This window comes from Oryx dammah, unplaced genomic scaffold (assembly GCF_014754425.2).
Source record: "Oryx dammah isolate SB20612 unplaced genomic scaffold, SCBI_Odam_1.1 HiC_scaffold_14, whole genome shotgun sequence".
Taxonomy (NCBI): Eukaryota; Metazoa; Chordata; class Mammalia; order Artiodactyla; family Bovidae; genus Oryx; species Oryx dammah.
In genome coordinates this window covers 47,426,795-47,449,595 of record NW_024070198.1, presented here as the reverse complement: position 1 = coordinate 47,449,595, position 22,801 = coordinate 47,426,795, and the positions used below count along the sequence as shown (strand labels likewise).

The 22,801-nt window shown below is 50.3% G+C and overlaps 1 protein-coding gene across 1 annotated transcript in view; it reads right to left on the bottom strand.

Moving 5' to 3' along the window:
• The window catches only part of MGMT (O-6-methylguanine-DNA methyltransferase), a 264,559-nt gene that overhangs the window by 214,584 nt on the left and 27,174 nt on the right, over positions 1-22,801 (bottom strand). The window contains exon 2 of the mRNA XM_040254753.1: positions 351-487. Within this exon, the coding sequence (XP_040110687.1) occupies positions 351-475 (125 nt within the window). The 5' untranslated portion in view covers positions 476-487. The remainder of the gene's footprint in view (positions 1-350; positions 488-22,801) is intronic.

The window sequence follows — 22,801 nt, the reverse complement described above, 5'->3', positions numbered from 1 at the left end:
GCTCCCTGTCACCAAATTTCCAGAGGGATCCCCCCAGCCTACTTGCTTTAAGAATCAAAGTGTTCAACGCTCACGGTACCTCTGTATACGTACACATTAATACGTCTTGGGGCTTCTAATTACAGGTTATGCTGCTATGGTTCATCAAAGGTGGAAGGTTCCTGGGCAACAAGCACAGATGCTGAAAATAACAATCATGGCCCTACCATTTCTAGCGAGATGCTAATTTCTGTGATTTGTAGTGTGTGGCTCGTGTTACCCTGTGGTCAATGGTGAACAAGCAATAACCATATTCTCTCTGTTGCTCTAAACATAACAGGTAGTGGGTGTCACACAGGACGTTCACTCACCCAGTGTCTGGGGTCTTCCCGCCATGCAGCTTTATCCCGTGCAGACCCTGCTCACAACCAGAGATCTCCAACTTCCCCAGAGGGCTGTCCATCACTTTGTATTTCATTTCACAGGTCTTGTCCATCTTCCCGAGTACCTAAAGAGAACAACTACTACAGTTAAGCCTATGTGAAAGAGTTTGGTCACTTAGTCTAAAGTATAACAGAAGCCCCAGCTATATAAGACATAAAACATCTTCTGAAGCTTTCTTCCCCATTTTTTGAATTTAATCATAATGAGTCATTTTTATAACACAGTTACTTTGGAGACAGAAAATTACCGTAATTACACAGAACAGCAGTGCATTCTCCTTCCGTTTCCTTAAATTACTATCTCCCTTTCTTCTCAGTTATCTTTAACCAATGCATAGTCAAAGATGAAATTAAAGCTCCTCTTAAATAGTCTCTAAAACTATTTAAAATGAAACAATTACCAACAACTTTTTTAATGACAACTGAAGACAAACCATGTGATATTTTGAATAAAGTATATTTAACAATAGAGCATTATGGAGTGAACTTACACAAACAGTGCAATTTAACTCCGCTCTTAACACAATGGCCCCTGTGTTAACAGGCGGCTGGCCGGGTAGATGCGTGCTGAAACACAGCGCTTTCGCTCTGGAAAGCACACAAATTTTAGCTACAAACTGAAGTCGCTCAGTCGTATCCAACTCTTTGTGACCCCGTGGACTGGAGCCTACCAGGCTCCTCCATCCATGGAATTCTCCAGGCAAGAAAACTGCAGTGGGTTGCCACTTCCTTCTCCAGGGGATTTTCCTGACCCAAGGGATCAAACTCTGGTCTCCGCATTGCAGGCAGACACTTTAACATCTGAGCCACCTGGAAACTGTCAGGGTAGTCCCCTCTTTTCAATTTTTAAAGGGATCCAAAATGTAAGGACTTTAGCAATAGGCAGCCCTTCATCCCTTCTCACCTCTTAGAACAGGAGGGACACAGCTGGGAACAAGATCTGTGTCTCTGACGTTTTGAATGACCTTCTCCATTTCAGGAGAAGGGCTTCGGAGGGGGTGTCTAGTGGCGATCAGGAGGGTCAGGAAGAACTTGTCCAAAGAATTGTACAACAGCTATCCTATGATGTATCATCCATGTGAATTTTGAGGGACATTAATTTTGGTCAACTCAGTAAAGGTTTACAAGAAAGAAAAGCTGTACTAAGAGCAGCGAGAAGCCAGGACCATGGTTTAGGCCAATTGACATTAAAAAAAAAAAAAAAAAAAAACCTCTCGACTCCAGAGGCGAGAGCTGCGGGAAGCCGCCTGGTGCTGGGCTGATTCCTCCCCGCATGGACCCCTGCCCCGCCTCTACTAATACTCCTCTCTCCAAAGCTCCACCCTCAGCCACAGCGGTCTAGGGTACACCGAGCTCCCGGGCAAGGCCTCCCTCTTGAGCTCACCTGCTTACCTGCTCTCTCGACCTGTGTGTCCCGAAAACACTCCAAATGAACTTGACCACAACTGGAACCTTGCACAGACTCTCCTGTACTCAGCACTCCCACCCATGCCTGCCCTCACCCAGACCCGGGTTTGCCCTGGACGACGCCTTCCCTTGCGCCCCACCAGCTGCACCTCCACAGGCACTCATCTCTCACTGTCAGCTCTTTCATTTCCACCCCATCCGCCAGGACTCCCCCACCAACTCTCACCTCCCTGAGGAAGGGCTCTCAGCACTCATTACACTCGGGCTCTTCCCAGGCCAACCACCTCTCAGCTAAAACACTAACGACGTGAAAGGGCCACAGCAGGGCCAGCAAACTGCAGCCCATGGGCCAAACCCAGCCCAGTACCTGCTTTTGTAAATAAAGCTTTATTGGGATACACCCATGCTCACCATTTACAGGCTGCTGGCCGTGGCTGCCTTCACGCTCCAGGGGCTGAGCCAACTGGCTGCCCTGCAGCCCTAAGCCACAGGCGCTCCTCACACACATCGAGGGCTCCAGTCCCCAGGCATGGACACCAGAGGCTGTCCCTCCCCAACTGTCCAGTCTGCACCACGCAGCCTGCTGTCTGCCCTACTGTGAAACTGCAGCACACCTCCGCCGCTCTCACCCCAGCTTCTCCCTTCCCTGTGCCTTCCACCTGCTCCTAATGTCTCTTGCTGTACCTCTGTTCGCTGAACCCAGGGTAAGCCAGGCGAGAGCAGGGAAGCTGGAAGAAAACTTGAAGAGCCAAAGGAACTGCAGACACATTTACTCTCTGCAGGCTGGCACAGCAGTCGCAGCAGCAGCAGCAGCAGCAGCAGCAGCCATGCTGAAGCCTCTCCTCCCGAGGCTGACCCAGCAGACGCAGCCATAGGGCAGCCGCAAGGGCGTCTCAAGTGGTGCTTACACATGGTACTGCGCGTGGGCGGGGCTGTAAGTGACCTCAGCTGTTACATAACCACGTATTCACAAAACGTGGGGCAGGAGCCAGCAGCCACGGGGCAAGAGAGAGCCTCACCACTGCCACCTGCTCTTTTTCTATGTAAGGCCACGCTGATGGCCACCTCTGCCTCCCAAGAGCCCAGGACAGAAGAACAAGCCATGCCTTGAAGAGGTCAAGTGGTGTTCCCCAAATCACTCCCAAGACTCAAGGGCGCATTAGTGGGATAAGAAGAAAGCAGCTTTGTTTTTCTACCAAGTAAGCACTCGCCAATTGTTCACCTACCCTTGCCCTCTACCCAGTCCTGCTCAGAAGCACTGGCCTCTGTCAGGCTGTTTCGCAGGCAAGACTCCTGCTTACAGGCACGAGAAACCAGTACTGGCTAATTTAAGCACAAAAGCAACTTACTGAAAGACTCACAGAAGTTCTGGGAAGAAGCTTAGAAAACAGTAGGAACCAAGACTGGCCACCATCCAACCACAGGCAGCACCAAGCCTCAGGATACACCTGCGGGAGTGCCGGGGACTGCAGGCACGAGGCAGGCCCCGCGCGCACCGCCGCCCGCGGGGAACAGGATGCTGCGGCCACTGTCAGCGCCCTGCTGCCCGGGCTCCCTCTCACGTGTCCCGGGACTCGAGGCCCAGGCAGGAGCTCAGAGCTGGCGTGGGGCCAGGCCCGTGGCACCTGTGTTGAGTGTCCAGGAAGAAGGACAGCCGCCAGGAGGGCTTTTTCCATGTCGGCCCCCTCAAGGACACGGACCAGCACTGCCACAGAAAGTCTGACTGGCACAGCGCCAACCACGAGGAAGGTCGAACGGCAATGTCCATCCCCCCTCCCAGGCCTCAACATTCTCAACAATAAAACAGGAACAGTAATACTATTTTCACCAACCTCACCACGGTATTCTGTGGGGCCCCTGGAGAAGATGGGAAAAGGCAAGAACGGGGTGGGCCAGGTACTCTTGCATTTGGAAAGACCTCTGTCCAAAGACCTCTGTCGGCACACACCCAACCCTCACCCTTACTCCAAGCAAAGGCTGGAGAGACACGTCCAGGTGTGCAGAGCAAGCCAGGGGCAGGCAACGAAGGTGACTCGGGGCGTGGGGGCACGAGGGATTCCCCCACTTGGGAGGACGAGCGAGCTCAGGCCCCTCACTCCTCTGGGAGAAGGGCCTTGCAGGTTAGGCCAGGTTCCTGAGCACGGCCCAGACTGGCTGCACTTCGGAGGCCACTGGCCTGGAATGCAGGGAAAGGGCAGCCAGCCAGCTTCCTGAGCTGGAAGGGCTGCCTCTGGACCGAGTAACGGCCACACGCTCCAGCTCCTCCACCTCTGAGGGGCCGCGAGGACTCCGAAGCTCGGCCCGAAGCCGCCGTGCTGCCCGTGGTCTGCAGCGGCACACACCTCGCAACACAGCACTGGCCCCGAACCACCACCTGGAGCTCGACTCACAGCCCGCGCGCAGCTGCCTCTGCACTCTCAAAACCAGCTCTGCCGGCCTGCACAGAGCGGGGGGCCAACCACGATCATGCCAAGAACCAGCAAAGGGCAGCTTGTTCTTAACAGGAATAACTGGCAAGTTCAAAGTCTCAGTTCTGAACAAGTGGCATGTCACTTCCAGCCATATCCACGCAGCGGATCATGTAGTTACGTGAAGTCTGAGGGAGTGAGCTCCTTCGACTTCCTTACTGGGTAAACAGGATGGAAATCAAAGCCTACTTCAGTGTTCCTGAACGTGAGGACTCCCCGAGGACTCGGGCCTGGTACCCGCGGCCCAGCCCCTCCGGCCTCAGCCTGGCTGTCCTTTCAGGAGCGCCTCTGGGCTTTCAGGCCCATTAGCAGCACCCTGCTCGTCAGAGATAATGCACCATAACCCACCAATGGCTACTTTGCCAGCAAAAGAAAAGCTGCAATTTTTACAATATTTTACACCAACTCTGCCAGAAATGGCATTTGAGACTCCACAGAAGCCTGTGCAAAACTTCCTTTCCTGTAGACAACCATGACATTCCGCACAGAGTCCTTCCATGAGCAAGAGTAAAAATTAGCTGAATACTGAATCCTACTATGTAATGGATAATGTGTCCCCAGGACAGAGCGCCGGGCCATTTGGCATGGAGTGTGTGTTGAAGAGAAGCCCAGGCTGAAACAGCAAGCATGCTACAGGTCCCATGGAGCTTGCAGGCCTGGCAGAGGAGTGGGGGGAAGCCAGCAGGAGAGACCGGGGCATCACAGACACCAGGAGGGACCCTCAGAGGCTGAAACCAGGCAGCAAGAAGGGCGCGGTTTCAATAGCAGGCAAACACGTCAGGGAGCCAGGGCGTCTCAACACAGGCTGGTGGGAGGCGCCGTCTGGAAAACAATAATGCCAGACACACACGAGGCTGCCATGCACACGGTGGCACAAAGAAGCTGATGGAATCCTGAGCCCTGTGAGCATGACAGACCTGCCCAACACCCCACAGCAACACCTCCAGGCTGCGGAGGCCAACCCACCTCCAGCTCTGAGATGGAATCCCACCAACGGATGCCAGCCCAGAGAAGACCATGACTGTGACCCCAACAAGCAAGCCGCAAAGGGAACGAGACCCAGGAAACACGCTGCTCACTGCGGACTCTCCAACATTCACGGCCCAAGCACCAAGCCTAGGGCCAAGCAGGTTCCTGGCAGCCTGGCAGGACTCACAGCCAGGCTGCTGCCAGGCAGGGAGGGTGGCTGCCCCAGGGGAGCAGGGCCACCTGCTGCAGGGGAACAGCTGAGAAGGTCTGGAGAACGTGACATCTACACAGAGACCGGAATCACAATAAGGATCCGGCCAGCAGAGAAGGCGTGCGTGGGAAGCAGGCCGGGTGGAGAGCCCAGCAGCAGAGCCAGGGGCCGGGGAGGAGGCCCAGCCCCTGCAGAGAGAACCACAGGCAAACACACGGCCTCCGTGGGTCAGCGTCTAGCCTCGCTTTGTCCCTGAGGCGCCCCAGAGCTTTACACTGAGGACAAATCCACCAGGTTGGCCTTTTCAAAGGCATCATCTGGCCGCTGTGTAAAGAATGGGTGGGCACGGAGGTTGGGAGTTGCAGTGGAGACCATGGAGACAGTTCGAGGCCTGACAATGAGCTCAACCCGTGCGGGAGAGAAGGCAGACAGCATAATGCGCAGTGAGTAAGGGTTAATAGTGAATGTTCAACAATACTCGGGTGCTCTTACGCATGAGGCCCCAGGCTCAGGGGCGCACAACTGGAGTGAGACAAACGGGGTCTACCGGGGGAGGAAGACTGCCCACAGAGGGCAAATCCTGCCAAACGATCTTTGCAGCTTTTGTCTAGATCCAAAAGTGCTCTGAAGTAAAAGCGTATTTTAGACTATCCATATAGATATGGTAGAATGATTTAAAGTATCCACCTGCATCTCTTACTTGCATGTTCTGAGTTTTCCACAGTAAACTTGAAATTCTTTTACAAGGATAAAAACTGTATTAAAATTCAACATAATATACAGATGATGTCAGCAAATGTTCTACATTTATCACTGTCTCAACCTCACAGCCATAAAACAAAGGACTGTTACTACTTTTCTTTGTAAAATAAAAACTCTGGGGTATGAAATTGTATCTGACTTACAAAAAAATGGGGGGTTGTCCTTCCCTGGTAGTCCAGGGGTTAAGAATCTGCCTTGCAACACAAGGGACACCAGTTTGATCCCTGGTCCAGGAGACGATTCAGCCTGCGCTCCGGAGCCTGGGCTTCACAACTGCTGGAGCCCAGACACCCAGAGCCTGTGCTCTGCAAGGAGAGAAGCCACCGCCAGGAGAGAGGAGCCCCACCTGCCACAGCCAGAGAAAGCCCGTGCAGCAGTGAAGACCGAGCAGAGCCAAAACAACCAGATCTCAAAAAGCAAGCTGAATAAAATAAAGATCCAAGAAAGAAATCACATCTCCTTTCCCATCACTAGTTCCTACACAAGGCCTGCACAGCCCCCCAACACCTTGGGGCCCTCCCTGCCTGCCTGACCTCACCTCTGGCTGGCGAACCCGATTCACTCCACATCTACTGCTCCTTGCACACACAGACATGGCTCTTGCCTCAGCACCTTTGCACCTGCCACTCATGCTGCCTGAAACACCTTCCCTTCACATTCTGGCATGGTGGCCTCCGTCCCTTAGTTCACAATCCTGCTCAAATGCCACTGTCTCAGAGAAATCTTCCTAAAACAGTCCATCTCCTTTATCTATCCTTTCCCATTTTTTTTCCTTTATAGCACTTGTGTCATATAAAATTATACTAGATTTACTTTATTTGCAATATGTTGCCTTCACTAGAATGTAAGCTCCAATACAGGTAGCAAATGTTTTGTGACAACTCTGGCCAATGAATAAGGAGAAGTCTGCTGAGGGGCCTTGTTTTAACTTTAAAAAAGTTTTTATGTGGCCGGCACCATCTCCTCCCGTTTCTCCCTTTCTTGACACTGCACATGTGATGCCTGGAACCATGGCAGCCATCGATAAACATGAAGCAAAGGCAATGGGGCTGGAGAGCCCCTGGCCCCGACACTGCAGCCCCTACCACACCAGTGCTGTCTGCGGCTAGACTTCTTGCGTGAGGAAAAGCTGTTTGTTTCAAGCCAAGGTTGTGAGGATTTCCTGTTTTCAACTTGAAAAGTGAAAATGTAGTCTCTCATTCATAGCCGACTCTTTGCGACTCTATGGACCGTAACCCTCCAGGCTTCTCTGTCCATGGAATTCTCCAGGCAAGAATACTGGAGTGGATTGCCATTTCCTTCTCCAGGAGATCTTCCCAACCCAGGGATCGAACCTTGGGTTTCCTGCATTGCAGGCAGATTCTTTATCGTCTGAGCCACCAAGGAAGCTGACGCTGTGTACTAACACTTAGAATGCATCACAGGTGCTCAGCAAATAGCTGTTGAATAAATGAGCTAATTATCCAAATCAGTCAAGTATACTTGATGTGAGGACTTAGAAGGAGAACTCCAGGAATAAAGACAGGCTGGGGTCTGAGGGCCAGAGGCTTCCTGGAAGAGTGCCTACAAAAAGACGAGTCACATTTTCTGAGGGAGGGGTGAGGGAGGGGGCATTCCTGGCAGGCAGGTCTGCCGTGCTAAGGCCCTGAGCCAGAGGGAGCACAGCGTGCCTGGGAGCTCGGGAGGCAGACATGGGAGGGCAAGGACCCACGTCCGAGTGAGCCCACGGCAGTAGCTTCTGTGGGGACAGGAGCAGGGGGACAAACGGAAGCACCGAGGACCCAAGAGCCTCCTGAGCAGGGGAGGGCCGTGTGGTGTCTGGTACGCTGTAACCGCCCCACAGTGTTATGGTGTGTTCGTAACAGAATCTGCTCCAGTAACAGCAGGCCATGCCGGTTTCCCAGCCAGAAAGAGGAGGAAAAGTTGTACCGCCCAACGATCATTACTCCTAAGCGACAGCTTTGAGCTGAGGAAAACAGGGGCTTGTGCTGGCAACAGTGATCTGCAGGCCCTTCTTCCGGAAGCAGCCAAGTGAAGGCCTGGGGAGCCCCGTGGGAGGACTGGAGGAAACCCACCACCCAAAGCCCACCATCAACGTGCCAAACCCACACACGTGTGATCTGAGAGCTAGGCTACAGGGTCCTGTGGAGGCTGTGACAAGCCAGCTCTTTGAATATTTTCCAGGAGCCACAAGGGACCTGCTCACATGGTGGGAACCTGACTTCCTTAATGAAGCCCCCCAGCCGCAGGGAGAACCAGGCCCACACGCGTTCAGGGGGGCGGCACCACAGGCCACGTTTAGGACACAGGAGGGGTTCAGCAGCCGGCCAGCCCGCCCCTCTTTCCACTCCCATGAAGCACAAGCCTGTGACCCCAGCCTGGAGGCCTGGCAGGCCCAGCTCCCTGCATCATCATGGCAGCCACCTAAAGCCACAGAGTGGCTGACATTAATTGGTGGCAGAAAAAAATTGATTTTTCATGGCTATTTGGAGACCTCTGAAAAAACTAAGTGAATTTCGTTTCATCTCCCTTTCAACATGAATGGTATTTAATGTTCTGAATTAAGCAGTTGGCGCCAGAGGCCGGGTTCCCACTATATCAAAAGCAAGAAACCCAGTAACAAGCTGTCTTCCTCCTCCTTTGCTTGTAGCATTCCAGGCTGGCCACGCCTGTTTAAACACTGTCCTTCTAGAACCATCTTCACAGTCGTATACCTTCCACTTTTAATAATTTCTCCTATCGGTATCCTGCACAATGAAAATGACCAGAGAGAGGCTAGGAAAAGAAACCTTGCCTGCCTTCTTCCTCGCAGTGCACAAACATGGAGCTCAGACATACTCCTGAGGCCAACCCCGAGCCAGTGCTCAGCCCACAGACGAGCCCAGGCCGCCCCAGGAGCTGCATCTCACGCCTCTCAGCCTTTCCATCCGCTATGCGTGTGAAGTGGGAGCCCGCTGGCATTGAGAACTGATGTAGGAAAGGGGCGCAACCCAGCTCCAGTTCCTTCTGACATCAACAGACCCATCACGAAAAGATGACCAGTTTTACAATCACCCTGCTGAACAGAGGACCAGAAAATGGCATCAGGGAAGCACCTTTGTCCTCGTTACTCAAGATCAGCCCACCTAACAATCAGGTGTGAGGGATTCTTTTAACTAGGAAAAAAAACATGTAGAACCCCTACAAGAGAGAAAAAGAGAGAAAACACCCTACCGATCACCTCTTAATAAGCCTGGCCAAAGAGGGTGGAGAAGAAAGCGGACAGGATTGGTCCCCGCCAGGTGTGTGAGTCAAGAAGGAAAACACCAGAGAAAAACCCAGGCCAGTGGCTAAGACCCAGCTCACAGTGCCACCAGGCAGGGGTCTCCACCGTGGAATTTCACCAGGTCACTTTCCATCAAAAGAGTCAAAATACGGCTCAATTATGCCCTAACAACCAAGAAGAAGGCTTCAATTTGGTTGAAATTATTTTACCAAACAAAATACTGGCACTGCCACCTGGTATATCAAATTTAGAACAGATCCAAAAGTTGTGCAAAAACATCACTTCATGTCTATACAAAAGCCTGCAAATGGATGTTTATGGCCGCTTTATTCACAATGCTAAAACCTGGAAGCAATCAACACGTTCTTGGCTTAGTGAGCGGCTGAAGTGCTGCACCAGACAAGGGACTATCATCACTGCTACAAAGAAAAGTGGCTTCAAGCCATGAAGAGGCACAGAAGGAACTTAAACGAATGTTACTATGCGAAAGAAGATGGAAAAGCCTCCTGAAAAGCCTGCGCGCCCTGTGATTCCAATCATGTGGGGACAGTGACACCACCAGTGGTTCCCAGGGCTGGGGAGAGAGGGAGGAAGAGCAGAGCACAGACTTCCGGTGGGGGGGAACCGTTCTGGAGGCTGCATGACATCTCACCGAGCACAGCTGCCCAAACCCGTGCGGAGCACCAGACCCAGAGCGAACCCTGACGAGAGCAATGGACAAACTCATCAGTGTGTGTGTTGGGGGTGATGGTGGGGAGGGACAGGGGTGTATGGGAACTCCCTGTACCTTCTGCTCAACTTTCCTGTGAACCTGAAACTGCTCTAAAAAATAAAGTTTATCTTCATAATTTAAAAAAAAAAAATCACCCCGAAGCCTTCTGCTATGGCCCTGACATGAAAGGTTCTGCATTACAGATACACGGCTAGGCTTTCAAATGAAACCTGCTGGTGTGGGGGTCCCATAAATACTGAGTTCTGCCTGTTCCCAGCTTATACAGACTTTCAGAACATGTAATCTGTGCTTTTTTTCATTCTCATCACTGGAGCTGGCCCTGCATGGCAGAGCACCATCCTGATTAACCACACTTTGGTCTTGAAGAATACTCGTCACAACAAGGGCTAGGGAGTCAGGGCCAGGGCAGAGCTCAGCACCACAGCATCACACACAGGTGTGTCTTGTTGAATAAGCGTCACCAGTCATCTCAACAACCCGCTACGAGCAGCATGTTATAAAAACAGCTGAGAAAATGCCTGCCTGTCAGAGCTGCTGTGTTAGAGGAACATTTAGGAAATTTGTTCACTGGTCTTTAAAACCACCATTTCTAGAATAAAAAGAGGCACCATCTACACTTTAAAACTATACTTAAAACTCAGTTTTCCTTTCTAAAGTTTTCATTTTTGTTCTTGTTAGCAAACTAAGGTATACACCATGCAGGAAGGTAACTGCTTTTCTGTTCTGAAGCTCAAAGGCTGTTGTGAATTTGTGCAAATACACAGGAATTGGTTAGGGAGCAGTTGGAATATAAACTTGTGTGTGTGTGTGTAAAAGAAACTTGTGAATCTGTGCAAATACACAGGAATTAGGGAGCACCTGGAATACAAACTCATTTGTGTGTGTATGTGTGTGTAAAAGAAACAGACCACAGAGAAAGTGCATAAAACTAACACATGTACAGCTTAACAAACTACTCCAGAAATTTCTTGGAACTTCAAGCATTTTTGAAAAATATTTCCAGGTACAATACCAAAGTGACAATCACTGCACACATATCCATTCTAACAGTTTAGCTAAAATACCTCTGCATCTTGCCAAAACTTGGTCCATGATACTGGAACAATCTACAGAGAGACCAATAAAGGTCTTTTCAGAAGTGTATTAGCGACAACCATTAAAAACGTTCCCTACAAAGCTTTCCGACTACCCAAAGCACTGCAGACCAGACTCAAATCTACACAGACTTGCAGTAAAGTGAGAGGCTGAGGTCACAGCATGTTCACACCTGAGTGTACATGCTCTCCGGGTACACAGGGGGACCTACACACACAGGACTACAAGTGAAACACTGTACACCTGCCTAGCTGATCAGGGAAGAAAAACCTAACACCGAAATGAGAATGATGCACGAAAACCACATTTTTATTAAGGTGAAAAAGGAGACTTAAAAGATGTTTCCCACTTGCTGGGTTCCCAGACCCGGGAAGCACCAGCCACTGCCCCCAGGCCCCCTCCTCTCAGGGGGCTTTGGGGGAAAGACGGGCGAAGCTCCATTCCAAGATGTTAGTTGGAGCAGGTTATGCTGTTTACCCCTCTTCTGGCAATTCAGAGAACATCTGAGTACTTGGCGAAGGAAAAGCTATTCTTTAATAACCAGTGTACCAGGAGCCAGAAGGCCAGATGCACCAATGATCAGAGAAAGCAGGTTACAAAGAGGAACGAGACCCAGACCTCCCGCGAGGAGCCCAAACAGTCAGAGGCAAGATGGGAATTTACATCTACAGCCACTGGAGAAGGATTTGGAAAAGCAGCCAGGAAGTCTTAATTCTGCAGGACGACCCCTCCTTCCAGCTCCTCCTCTGCTCTAAGGGGCCGGGCCTCTGGGCTCGGCGGGGAGCCAGCGCTGGGCGGACACGAAGCGCCAGCAGGGCGGCAGGCGCACCGCAGGTCTCCTCGGCCCGGCCGAGCCTGCCGCCTGGTCCTCGGGGTCCCACGCGGCCTAAGAGTCCGGCCGGGCTCAGCCCCCACGCCAGGGCCCGGGCCCCGAGAAGGGGAAGGGAGGCTACAGGTGACCCTGAGCGGCTGCTCACGCCCGGTCCCAGGTCCCCTCGCCGCTCCAGAGGCGGCACGACACCTGGGGGGCTCCTGAGGTGCGAGCGACGGCCATGGCGGGGAGGCCCCCCAGGCTGTGGGCCGCACAGGAGCCGGCCTCCCAGGGCAGCGTTGCGGGACACCCCGCCGCTGACCGCAGCCGTCCTAGGGGAGGCGCGCGCACACAGCGGGCCCTGCCGCGAACGCCCCCCTCCACAGCTCCTTGCGCCCAAGGCTGACTGGCCTCTCCTGCCCGTTTAAACTACAAGACGCCCCTTGGGGTTCCGGGCACTCACCTCAGGGAGAGCAGCCGACACCACAGAGCCACGAACCCTGAGTCTCGCGGGAACCCCGAGTCCCGAGGAAACCCCAGATCTCATAAGAACCCCAATTCTCACGGGAACTCCACATATCGCGTGAATCTGCGTGTCCTCCCCCCTCCTCAGGACCCAGAGTCTCGCGAGAACTCCAAGTCCCACGTGAACCTTGAGTCCCACGGGAATCCCGAGTCTGTGGAACCCGAAATTTCGCGGGAAGCCTGAGTCCTGAGGAAACCCCCGAGTCTCCCAAGCACCTCAAGTCCCCGTGAGGACGCAAGAGACTCATGTGAACCCCGAGTCCCACGAGGACCCGGAGCCACGGTGCCCTGTGCACAGAATGCGGCCCAGTGGGCAGGGATCCACAGCACCCACAGGATCCCGGCAACAGGCTGACACCTGAGCCCCGGACTCCCCAAATCTCACAGCATCCCCGCGTCAGTCGTGGCATCCTGAACGTTGGTAAGGACGAAGAATGAGCTGCTTATAACTTACTGTGAAGAAAAAAAATGAAAAAATGCCACCTTTCCCCTAACTTTTAACTACCGTTAGGACTGCCTGTGTGAACAGCCGCGAGGAAAGTAGCCGTGGGGAGGTCTGATGGCGGGGGCTCTGGCCGCGTCACCCCTGGGGGTTTGGCGGCTCCCACGGGTCCTCAGCGCACCCTGCCGACAGCTCCCGCCTCACAGGACCCAGACCTCCCGCGAGGAGCCCAGTCAGAGGCAAGATGAGAATTCGCATCTCCCGCTGCCCTGGGAGGCCGGCTCCTGTGCGGCCCACAGCCGTGGGGGGCCTCCCCGCCATGGCCGTCGCTCCCACCTCAGGAGCCTACCTGAAGACGTTCCACGACTCAAGGCACCAACTCAGTCCCGGGCTGTACGGTGACAGTCTGTCACGGAGCTCCAGGAGAGAGGGTGGCAGGCTGGTGCTCACAGTGAAGTGTCAGGTCTTGAAACAACTGTGATGTCTTGGGAAGCTTCAGCTTAAATATGTCATAGCAGAAAATAACCTCATTCTTTATCCACCCCTACAGCTGGGCAAAGTTTAACTGACTTAAGAGAATAAGAAACATGTGAGAACAGGCGGGAAGATCTGAGAGAAACACTTTTCAATCTGGCAAAACAGCCAACCCAAGAGATGCCTGCTACAGAGCAGGACAGGACAGGCCGCTGGCTGCAGCCATCGCAGAGCTGGGCCAGCAGGGCTGGTGGGGAAGTGCAAAGCTCTCACACTTGTCTTCCTGACAGCAAGATGTGAATCAGAATCGTCCTCACCCACGAAGAACCCCAGAGTATCAAAGTATCATAGGTTTGTCTGCAATCAAGCCAGGAGAAAGAAGTTCTAGTCAATAAAGTTTCCCACCTGTGTGTGGATAGAACCTCTATGTTACAAACACGTGCTTTTTGTGTCGCTGATGTAATTAGCCTCCACAGAGGACTCACTATAATTCTGTCCCCTGGTTCAATAACCCAATCCCTGTTTGCACTGATTCATACAGCACAGTGAGTAGTTAGATCCAGACTCCATAACAGGCTCCACCAAGACGGCTCCAGCAAACAGCCAGGAAGCACATCCCCACACCTGGAAGATGAATCAACGGTGGCTTCTGGGGAGGCCTATAGAAATATCCCTGCCCAAAGTGAGCGTCCCGCCAGGACCCACTGACCAGCTGCAGACAATTAATCCCTGACTCCACCCTTCATCAGCCTTTCCCAGGTTCAGTACTGTTCAGTTCAGTCGCTCAGTCGTGTCTGACTCTTTGTGACCCCATGAATCGCAGCACGCCAGGCCTCCCTGTCCATCACCATCTCCCGGAGTTCACTCAAACTCATGTCCATAGAGTCGGTGATGCCATTCAGCCATCTCATCCTCTGTTGTCCCCTTCTCCTCCTGCCCCCAATCCCTCCCAGTGACAGAGTCTTTTCCAATGAGTCAGCTCTTCGCATGAGGTGGCCAAAGTACTGGAGTTTCAGCTTCAGCATCATTCCTTCCAAAGAATACCCAGGACTGATCTTGCAGTCCAAGGGACTCTAAATTAGAGTCTTCTCCAACACCACAGTTCAAAAGCATCATTTCCCGGGTGCATTCCGCAAATGAGGCAAGGTGCTCAACACCAAGAAGGGCTGAGAGTAAAGAGCAGGGACGTGTGGGCGAAGAGACTGTGCACCTGATGATGATGGGGGTCGGCAGAGTGCAGGGCATTTTAAAATGGTTGGGGCAAGTCCAAATAAAAACACTTCAGGATGTGCGAAAATGACATGAAATTCACATTTAAGAGTCTATAAATAGTTTCAGTAGAATGCAGCCAGGCTCATTCTGTGTTGTCTACAGAAGCTCTTGTGAGTACAGCTGACCCTTGAATAACATTGATTTGAACCATGTGGATCCACTTATACGTGGATTTTTTTCAATATTAAATGCTATAGGACTGCATAACCCTTGGTTGGTGGAAATGGTGAATGCAGAACCATGATATGGAGGGCTGACTATAAATTATGCCCGGATTTTCAACTGTGTGGGATGGGGGGGGGGTCCCTAACTCCCATGTTGTGGAAGGGTCAGCTGTAGTTGTGATAGGACCATACAGCCTGTAAAGCCAGCAACATTTACCATACAGTTTATTTTAGGAAAAGTCTGCCACCTCCTGACCTCAAAGTATGTTAGTGATTATCAGACTGTCCCAGGTTTTGTCCTGTCGGATCCTTCTCTCCCACCTGCTAATAAACAAATCCCAAGATCCACTTTGATGGCATATGCTCACCCCCCCGTCTCTGACACTACAACCTCGAGCAAGAAGTAGATACCAAAGTTCTCTGGAATTTAAGTACTGGCTTAGGAAAACCAGCCACTAGGTCTTCAGGAGTGCTAAGTCTGGCCACCACTAAGGACCACAGGATTAGGGCCTCCTTATCCCTAATAAAGAATCCATTGCAGACTGTTTCTGCGGTGAAGGATTCTCGGGTGAGAAGCACGCTGTGATTGATGACTTGTATCCCAAATGGAAGAGTCTTATGTTCCAGACACGCTCCGGCGGCCGAGAACGAGCCAGCCTTGATGGCACAAGGCTCTTGGAGGGACAGACACCATCCCCACCGCAAGGCCAAGCAGCCACTGACACGCACACTGCTGCTGCTGAACGATTAACCCAAGGCAGGAAATTTTATGTTCTAAATTAGCTACATTATCCCCAAAACCTATCAGTGGCTTGATAACTTGAACATATAATTCTATACCTTTTACTCTTTAAACAATAATTCAGTCTAATCCTGTGGCTGAAGCCAAGATTTCCAGACCAAAAGTGCACTTTCCATTTGATTAAATACTAATAAATGCAAGAATAAAATACTAGTCTTTTATCTTACAGTAAATTCTTCAAAAACCATATACTCTAAGAATTAATTATCTCTCTGGAGAAGGAGATAGGTTCTTCCTCTCAAAGACAGCTGAGTAGTCTCAAACTCTTAATTACAACATTTAAAACATAACTGATAGCAGTCAGGGCTTACAGAAAGATGACATCATAGTGACCTGTCAGTCATCGCGGCCTCAGGTGGAGCATCCGGACAGTCAGGGAAGGGATGAAGAGAATCAGGCAGGATCTCCCTGCAGAAAAGACCTCACAGAGCTACAACCCTCAACAAAGCATATAAGCTGGTATCATACACCCCTGGCCTTTTTCCCATGTGTGTTTGGTACTTTAAAATTTAGAAAGTATCTTCATACATTTCATCCTTTAAGAAGTAAACAGAGGTAAAGGCTGTCAAAAGGAAGATGGTACTCAATAGAATTCACCGAGTAAGGGGTTTTGTTTTCTACCTTCTACACAGGGTATCGAGACAGGGCACTGGCACCAGTCTCTGTAATGGTTCTGTGCCCAGGGGCAGCACCCAGGGCCAGCGCCAGCTCACACCATGTGACCACAGTGATCTCCAGCCTGAGATTCAGCACAGGAAACCAGCCTTGGCCATGAGGAGGGAAAGGGGACGCCCTGCAAGGGGATGTTGTTGTTCAGTCGGTCAGTCGTGTCCAACTCTTTGCGACCGCATGGACTGCAGCACGCCAGGCCTCCCTGTCCTTCACCATCTCCTGGAGTTCGCTCAAACTCGTCCATTGAGTCGGTGATGCCATCCAGCCGTCTCATCCTCTGTCATCCCCTTCTCCTCCTGCCTTCAGTCTTTCCCAGTATCAGGGACTTTTCCGACGAGTCAGCTCCTCCCATCAGGTGGCCAAAGTATTGGAGCTTCAGCATCAGACCTTCCAATGGCTAGGGCTGAAGCCACAGAGATGTCAGACATTGCCCCATGAGGCAGGCAGGAGGGTGCAGGAACCACCATCTGCCCAAGTGTCCTCTGCACAGGGTCCCATCCTCCGTGTAGGTGACAGAGAAACAGTCCATCCTTCTAGGAAGCTGGAGGAAGACTCTGTGGCACCAGTCCCAGTCTGTGGGCCACAGGTTCCATTTGGGAACATGCTTTCTGCAGGGTGCTGGTGAGACAGAGTTGGAGAGAGAAATGCAGAGTGGGCCCTTGGGAACCTCCCCAGCCCCATGCCCTCCTCTGTGATGGGGACACCATGAGGACTGATGAGATAGTCGGGGCTACCCATGGGTCAGGCAGCATTACCCATGGCCCCTTAGAAAATCCAGGCAAAAAAACCTGGGGCGGGGGGGCGCGGCGGGGTTGGGTAAAAAACAAAGAAAAAGAAAATCATGGCAAAGCTGCTGGCCTGTGGGACAGCCAAACTGCCTCTGCCCGCGTGTGAGTTTGCCCTGCACACATGTACTCCCAGAAAAGACGACAGGCCACAACGCAGCAAAGTCTCTGAGCCTCCCTTACCTCTCTGGTCCAGAGTTAACCGCCCTCCCCTCCCCCAGCAAAGAAGGGGCAGGTCCCCTGTCTCTCCCGTGCCAAGTCAGCCGGCTGGGAACAGGTTAGAGTCAGACTACATTCCAGGACTGACCCAGCTCAGAAGTGCTGGGCCACACAGGCCAGCCCAGGATGAGGCCGTCTCTGGGTACTGAGATCTATGCACTGGAGGAAAATGAGGATGAAGCTATGGGATCAAACCAGGTTCAAATGAAATTCATTGTTTAATATAGAAAAATCATTTTGCTCAAGTTCTCTGATTTCAGACACTTGTGATACACATAGAGAAGATATACCTAAAATCCACATTTACACACAGAATCTATGTTTCAATAAAAACAAAGACCAACTCATAACCAATTTATCTACAATGAGTAAGTACTCTGCAAATATTTTTCCTTGGAAATAGGGATTATTACAAAATCATATGTAAGCTATCCCCAATCTTTGTTCAAATAATTGATTGATGTAATCATTTCTCTGTCGAATATTCCCATCACTATGAGGAAAAATCTCTATTGTCTATTTCAAAAACTAGAAGAAATGTAAAACTTCTCACTACAAAACTTAGCTGATACATTTTATCTAAATTATAACCGATTGCTTCAGATAATATTCACAGATGAATAGCTTATCAATCTGCCATGTTAATTTCAAGGGTAACTTGAATTAGAAGAAAAATCCAGACTCTAACAGAGAAAAAAATAATTAACTTTTAACTTTAGTAATTAACTACTTCTTTGAACGCTAAGAATGCTACCTATTAGCAAGCAAACTAACATTTATAAAGAACGTTTAAAGTTATCTCCCTTTCTACAAGATTATCCACAAGACCTGGAACACAGCAACCCCAAGGAGGACTCAAGGTGAGACGGGTGGGGCTGAAAGCTCCATCCAGAAGAAAGACAACACGCACGCATATTCACTGGGGTGCTGTCGAGCATCCTGACGGAAACACTGTCACCTTCCTTTGTTTTATAACATTCTTGACAAAGTCAAGAAGTTCTCTTTCTCATTTTTTCCTGTACTAAACACCAAGGCTGGGACAGTTTCTGGAATTGGCTCCTGTGGTCCCCAGGAGTCCCAAGAAGATGCCACCTGATGACCCACCTCCCCCACCCACAGGGACAGCAATGTGCTGGGCACTGTCCTCCTGCCTAGGAATGGTGTCCAAGGTGCAGGTCCAGGAGACTGGGGCCCAGGCTGAGCCAGTGACCAAGCGCAATAGATACAACATCCCAAACTGTTTCAGTTCAGTCTCTCAGTTGTGTCCGACTCTTTGCGACCCCATGAATTGCAGCATGCCAGGCTTCCCTGTCCATCACCAACTCCCAGAGTTCACTCAAACTCACGTCCATCGAGTTGGTGATGCCATCCAGCCATCTCATCCTCTGTCGTCCTCTTCTCCTCCTGCCCCCAATCCCTCCCAGCATCAGTCTTTTCCAATGAGTCAACTCTTCGCATGAGGTGGCCAAAGTACTGGAGTTTCAGCTTTAGCATCATTCCCTCCAAAGAACACCCAGGACTAATCTCCTTTAGAATGGATTGGTTGGATCTCCTTGCAGTCCATGGGACTCTCAAGAGTCTTCTCCAACACCACAGTTCAAAAGCATCAATTCTTCAGCGCTCAGCTTTCTTCACAGTCCAACTCTCACATCCATTCATGACCACTGGAAAAACCATAGCCTCGACTAGATGGACCTTTGTTGGCAAAGTAATGTCTCTGCTTTTGAATATGCTATCTAGGTTGGTCATAAACTGTTTAAAAGTTATCAAATATACATCTTCCCATGGTGGTAAAATACACATCTTTAGATTTGACATTTGTGAGAGTACAATTCAGTGTCATCAAATCCATTCACAATATCGTGTGGCTGTCACCACTAACCAGACCAAACTTTATCACCTCCCACTTCCACCAGCTCCCCTGCCCCAGCCCGGGAAACCAGAACTTTCATCTCTGTGAAGGTGACGACTTGAGGCCCATCGTGCAGGTGGAGACAAGAGTTCTTGCCAGCTGTGTCAGGCTTGTTTCACAACAAGCCTCATCCATGTGGAACGCTGTGCTGGCATTTCCTTCCATTTAGGGCTGAGCAGCACTCCATTGTGGGGAAGAGCCCAGTCTGTGGCTCACCGGTTTGCTCCTCCATAGACATCTGAGCTGTTTCCAATGTCTGACTGCTGTGCGTGGTGCTGCGGTGGCACTGGTGTACACACAGCTGTTTGGGTGCTTGCTTCAGGTCTTCGCCAGGGAGCAGGGCTGCTGGATCACACAACAATTCTACGTCTGACTTGGTGGAAGGCGCCACCAGACTGTTTTCTAGTTTATATTCCCACAATGCACTAGCATTCCAGTTTCTCCGCTTCCTAGCCAACTCTTGTTTATAAAGTTACCATATAAACTTCTTCCACGTAGGAAACGTAGTGGTGTGTGGACTGTAATTCGATAGATCCTCATCCCGGTCCCCAGGAAGGGCAGTACTGAAGAATGTGCTAACCGTCGGACAGTTGCCCTCGCCTCCCATGCTCGTAAGGTCATGCTGAAAATCTTGCACACTAGGCTTCAGCAATATGCGAACCAAGAACTTCCAGATGTCCAAGCTGGATTTAGAAAAGGAAGATGAACCAGAGATCAAAGCGCCAACATTCACTGGATCATGGAGAAAGCTAGGGAATTCCAAAAAAAAACCCCATCTACCTCTGTTTCATCCATTATGCCATCGAAAAGCCTTTGTGTGGATCATACTAAACTATGGAAAGCTCTTACAAAGATCTTCTTTAAGATAGAATACCAGATCATCTCACCTGTCTCCTGAGAAATCTGTAGGCAGGTAAAAAAGCAACAAATAGAACCCTGTATGGAACAACAGATTGGTTCAAGATTGAGAAAGGGGTACGGACAGGGCTATCTGCTGTCACGCTGTTTGTTTAACCTATATGCTGAGCACATCATGAGAAATGCCGGGCTGGATAAGCTACAAGCTGGAATCAAGATAGGTGGGAGAAACATCAACCACCTCAGATATGCAGGTGATACCACTCAAAGACACGAGAGCCACTCTTTCAGAGTACATGGTAAGGGAAGGGACCTTCTGACTCCAGTGCTGAGCTGGGGTAAGATCAGCTGAGATACAAGTTTATAACTATGAGTTAAATGTAACAGAAAAATAAATGATTATGTATCAAACTCTTGTCCTCACTGGATTCCTTAGGACAAGGCTGAAGCTGGTGTTTAAATTAGAACTAAGCTGATACAAAGTAAATGTTAAGCAACAAAATCATACCCAGTTAGAACCACTGGTCTAATGAGGGGATACTGACAACAGCTGGGAATTTCTGGGCCAGGTAAGGCAGGGCTCAGCCCCAGACAGGTGGGTGATCCTAGCCCCTGGTGCAGTCAGCACTGCCTCTTCGCAAACCCCTGAGGCTCCATGTCACTCTTAAGGGCAAATAATGGAGAATCTTCCCATCATAACATCCAGTAAGATCAGAGAACAGGACACACCCAGAAATAAGACACCATGAGCAAGAACAAGCAAAACCAGAACAGCAGCCCCAGAAAGAAGGGATCCCTCAGCCGCAGGCAAGAAGCAACGCAGCCCCTTTAAAAAAAACAGAAGACCGTGGTGACAGGTTAACGTGGTGATGATTCAGTGATACACACAAGCGTCATCATGTTGTACACCTGAAATGAATATAACATTATTTCAATTACACCTCAATAAATAAATGAACAATTAGCTTAAACACGCCCACAAGTTCTTAAGACCAAGAACGACCATGTAATTTAGCTCCACAATAATTTTATAGCCCCTGAACTTCAGCCTGAAGTGTTTAAAAAAAACCCAAAATACTCCGTTTTTATTTTATAAGATATGTATTACATAACACTAAACCACACTGCTTGCTATTTCATACTTACAGGCCCATATCTTGATGCAGAAAGGCATGCTAGGCTAGTCACAAAGCCCCTTCTGTATTACTGTGTTTTCATTTTCATCTTAACCAAGGGAGCTCAACAAGCTAAGATAACAATATGCCACCTGTCAGAGGACTGGAGGGCCACTGGTGCAGAAGAGGGCCAGCAAGAGATGCCCATCTAACATGGAACCCCTTATTTCACTTACATCTTCCAGATTCCACTTACTGCTTCTGGAAGGATTCCCACTGGCTCTATCTGGGGGCAAATCCCATGGTCTCTCTTTTCCCCAGGCCTACCTGCTTCCAACTCTGCATTCTCTTTAGGGAAACAGCAGACCAGTGTTAGCCTCCCACAGTCAGCAGCACCGTTACATTAACTCTGTCTGATACTTCCTCAAGTTGGCCTTTTCTCAAAGCATCTTCCATGGTCTTCACTGGATATCATACAAATTACCAAATCAGAAAAAAAGGGGGGAAAAATGAAACCTCACCCCTTACACAGGCCTCGACTGGACAAAGATGACCGAATTGGTGGTGGAGGGCCCCATGGTGCAATCACTGCCCAGAGAGATGCTCCTCCGATTCATGCAGAAACCTGGGTGTCTGCTGCCCCACGTGAGGTGCAATGGTGCAGAGCCCCATCAGGAGGGCACTTACGGGGGCCGATAACATCATCATGCTTCTAGCCCTCAGTTCAGTTCAGTCGCTCAGTCGTGTCCGACTCTTTGCAACCCCATAGACTGCAGCACGCCAGGCTTCCCTGTGTCCAACACCATCTCTTGGGGCTTGCTCAAACGAGTTGGTGATGCCATCCAACCATCTCATCCTCTGATGTCCTCTTCTCCTCCTGCCTTCAATCCTTCCCAGCATCAGGGTTTTTTCCAATGAGTCAGCTCTTTGCATGAGGTGGCCAAAGTACTGGAGTTTCAGCTTCAGCATCAGTCCTTCCAATGAATATTCAGGACTGATTTCCTTTAGGATAAACTGGTTGGATCAAAAGTCTTCTCCAGCACCACTGTTCAAAAGCATCAATTCTTTCAGCTTTCTTTATGGTCCAACACTCACATCCATACATGACTACTGGAAAAAACATAGCTTTGACTAGATGGACCTTTGTCAGCAGAATAAGGTCTATGCTTTTTAATTCACTATGTAGGTTGGTCATAGCTTTTCTTCCAAGGAGCAAGTGTCTTAATTTCATGGCTGCAGTCACCATCTGCAGTGATTTTGGAGCCTAAGAGAAGTCTGTTTCCCCATCTATTTGCCATTTAGTGATGGGACCAGATGCCATGATCATAGTTTTTTGAATGTTGAGTTTAAGCCAGCTTTTTCACTTCTCTTTCATCTTCATCAAGAGGCTCTTTGGTACCTCTTCAGTTTCTGCTATA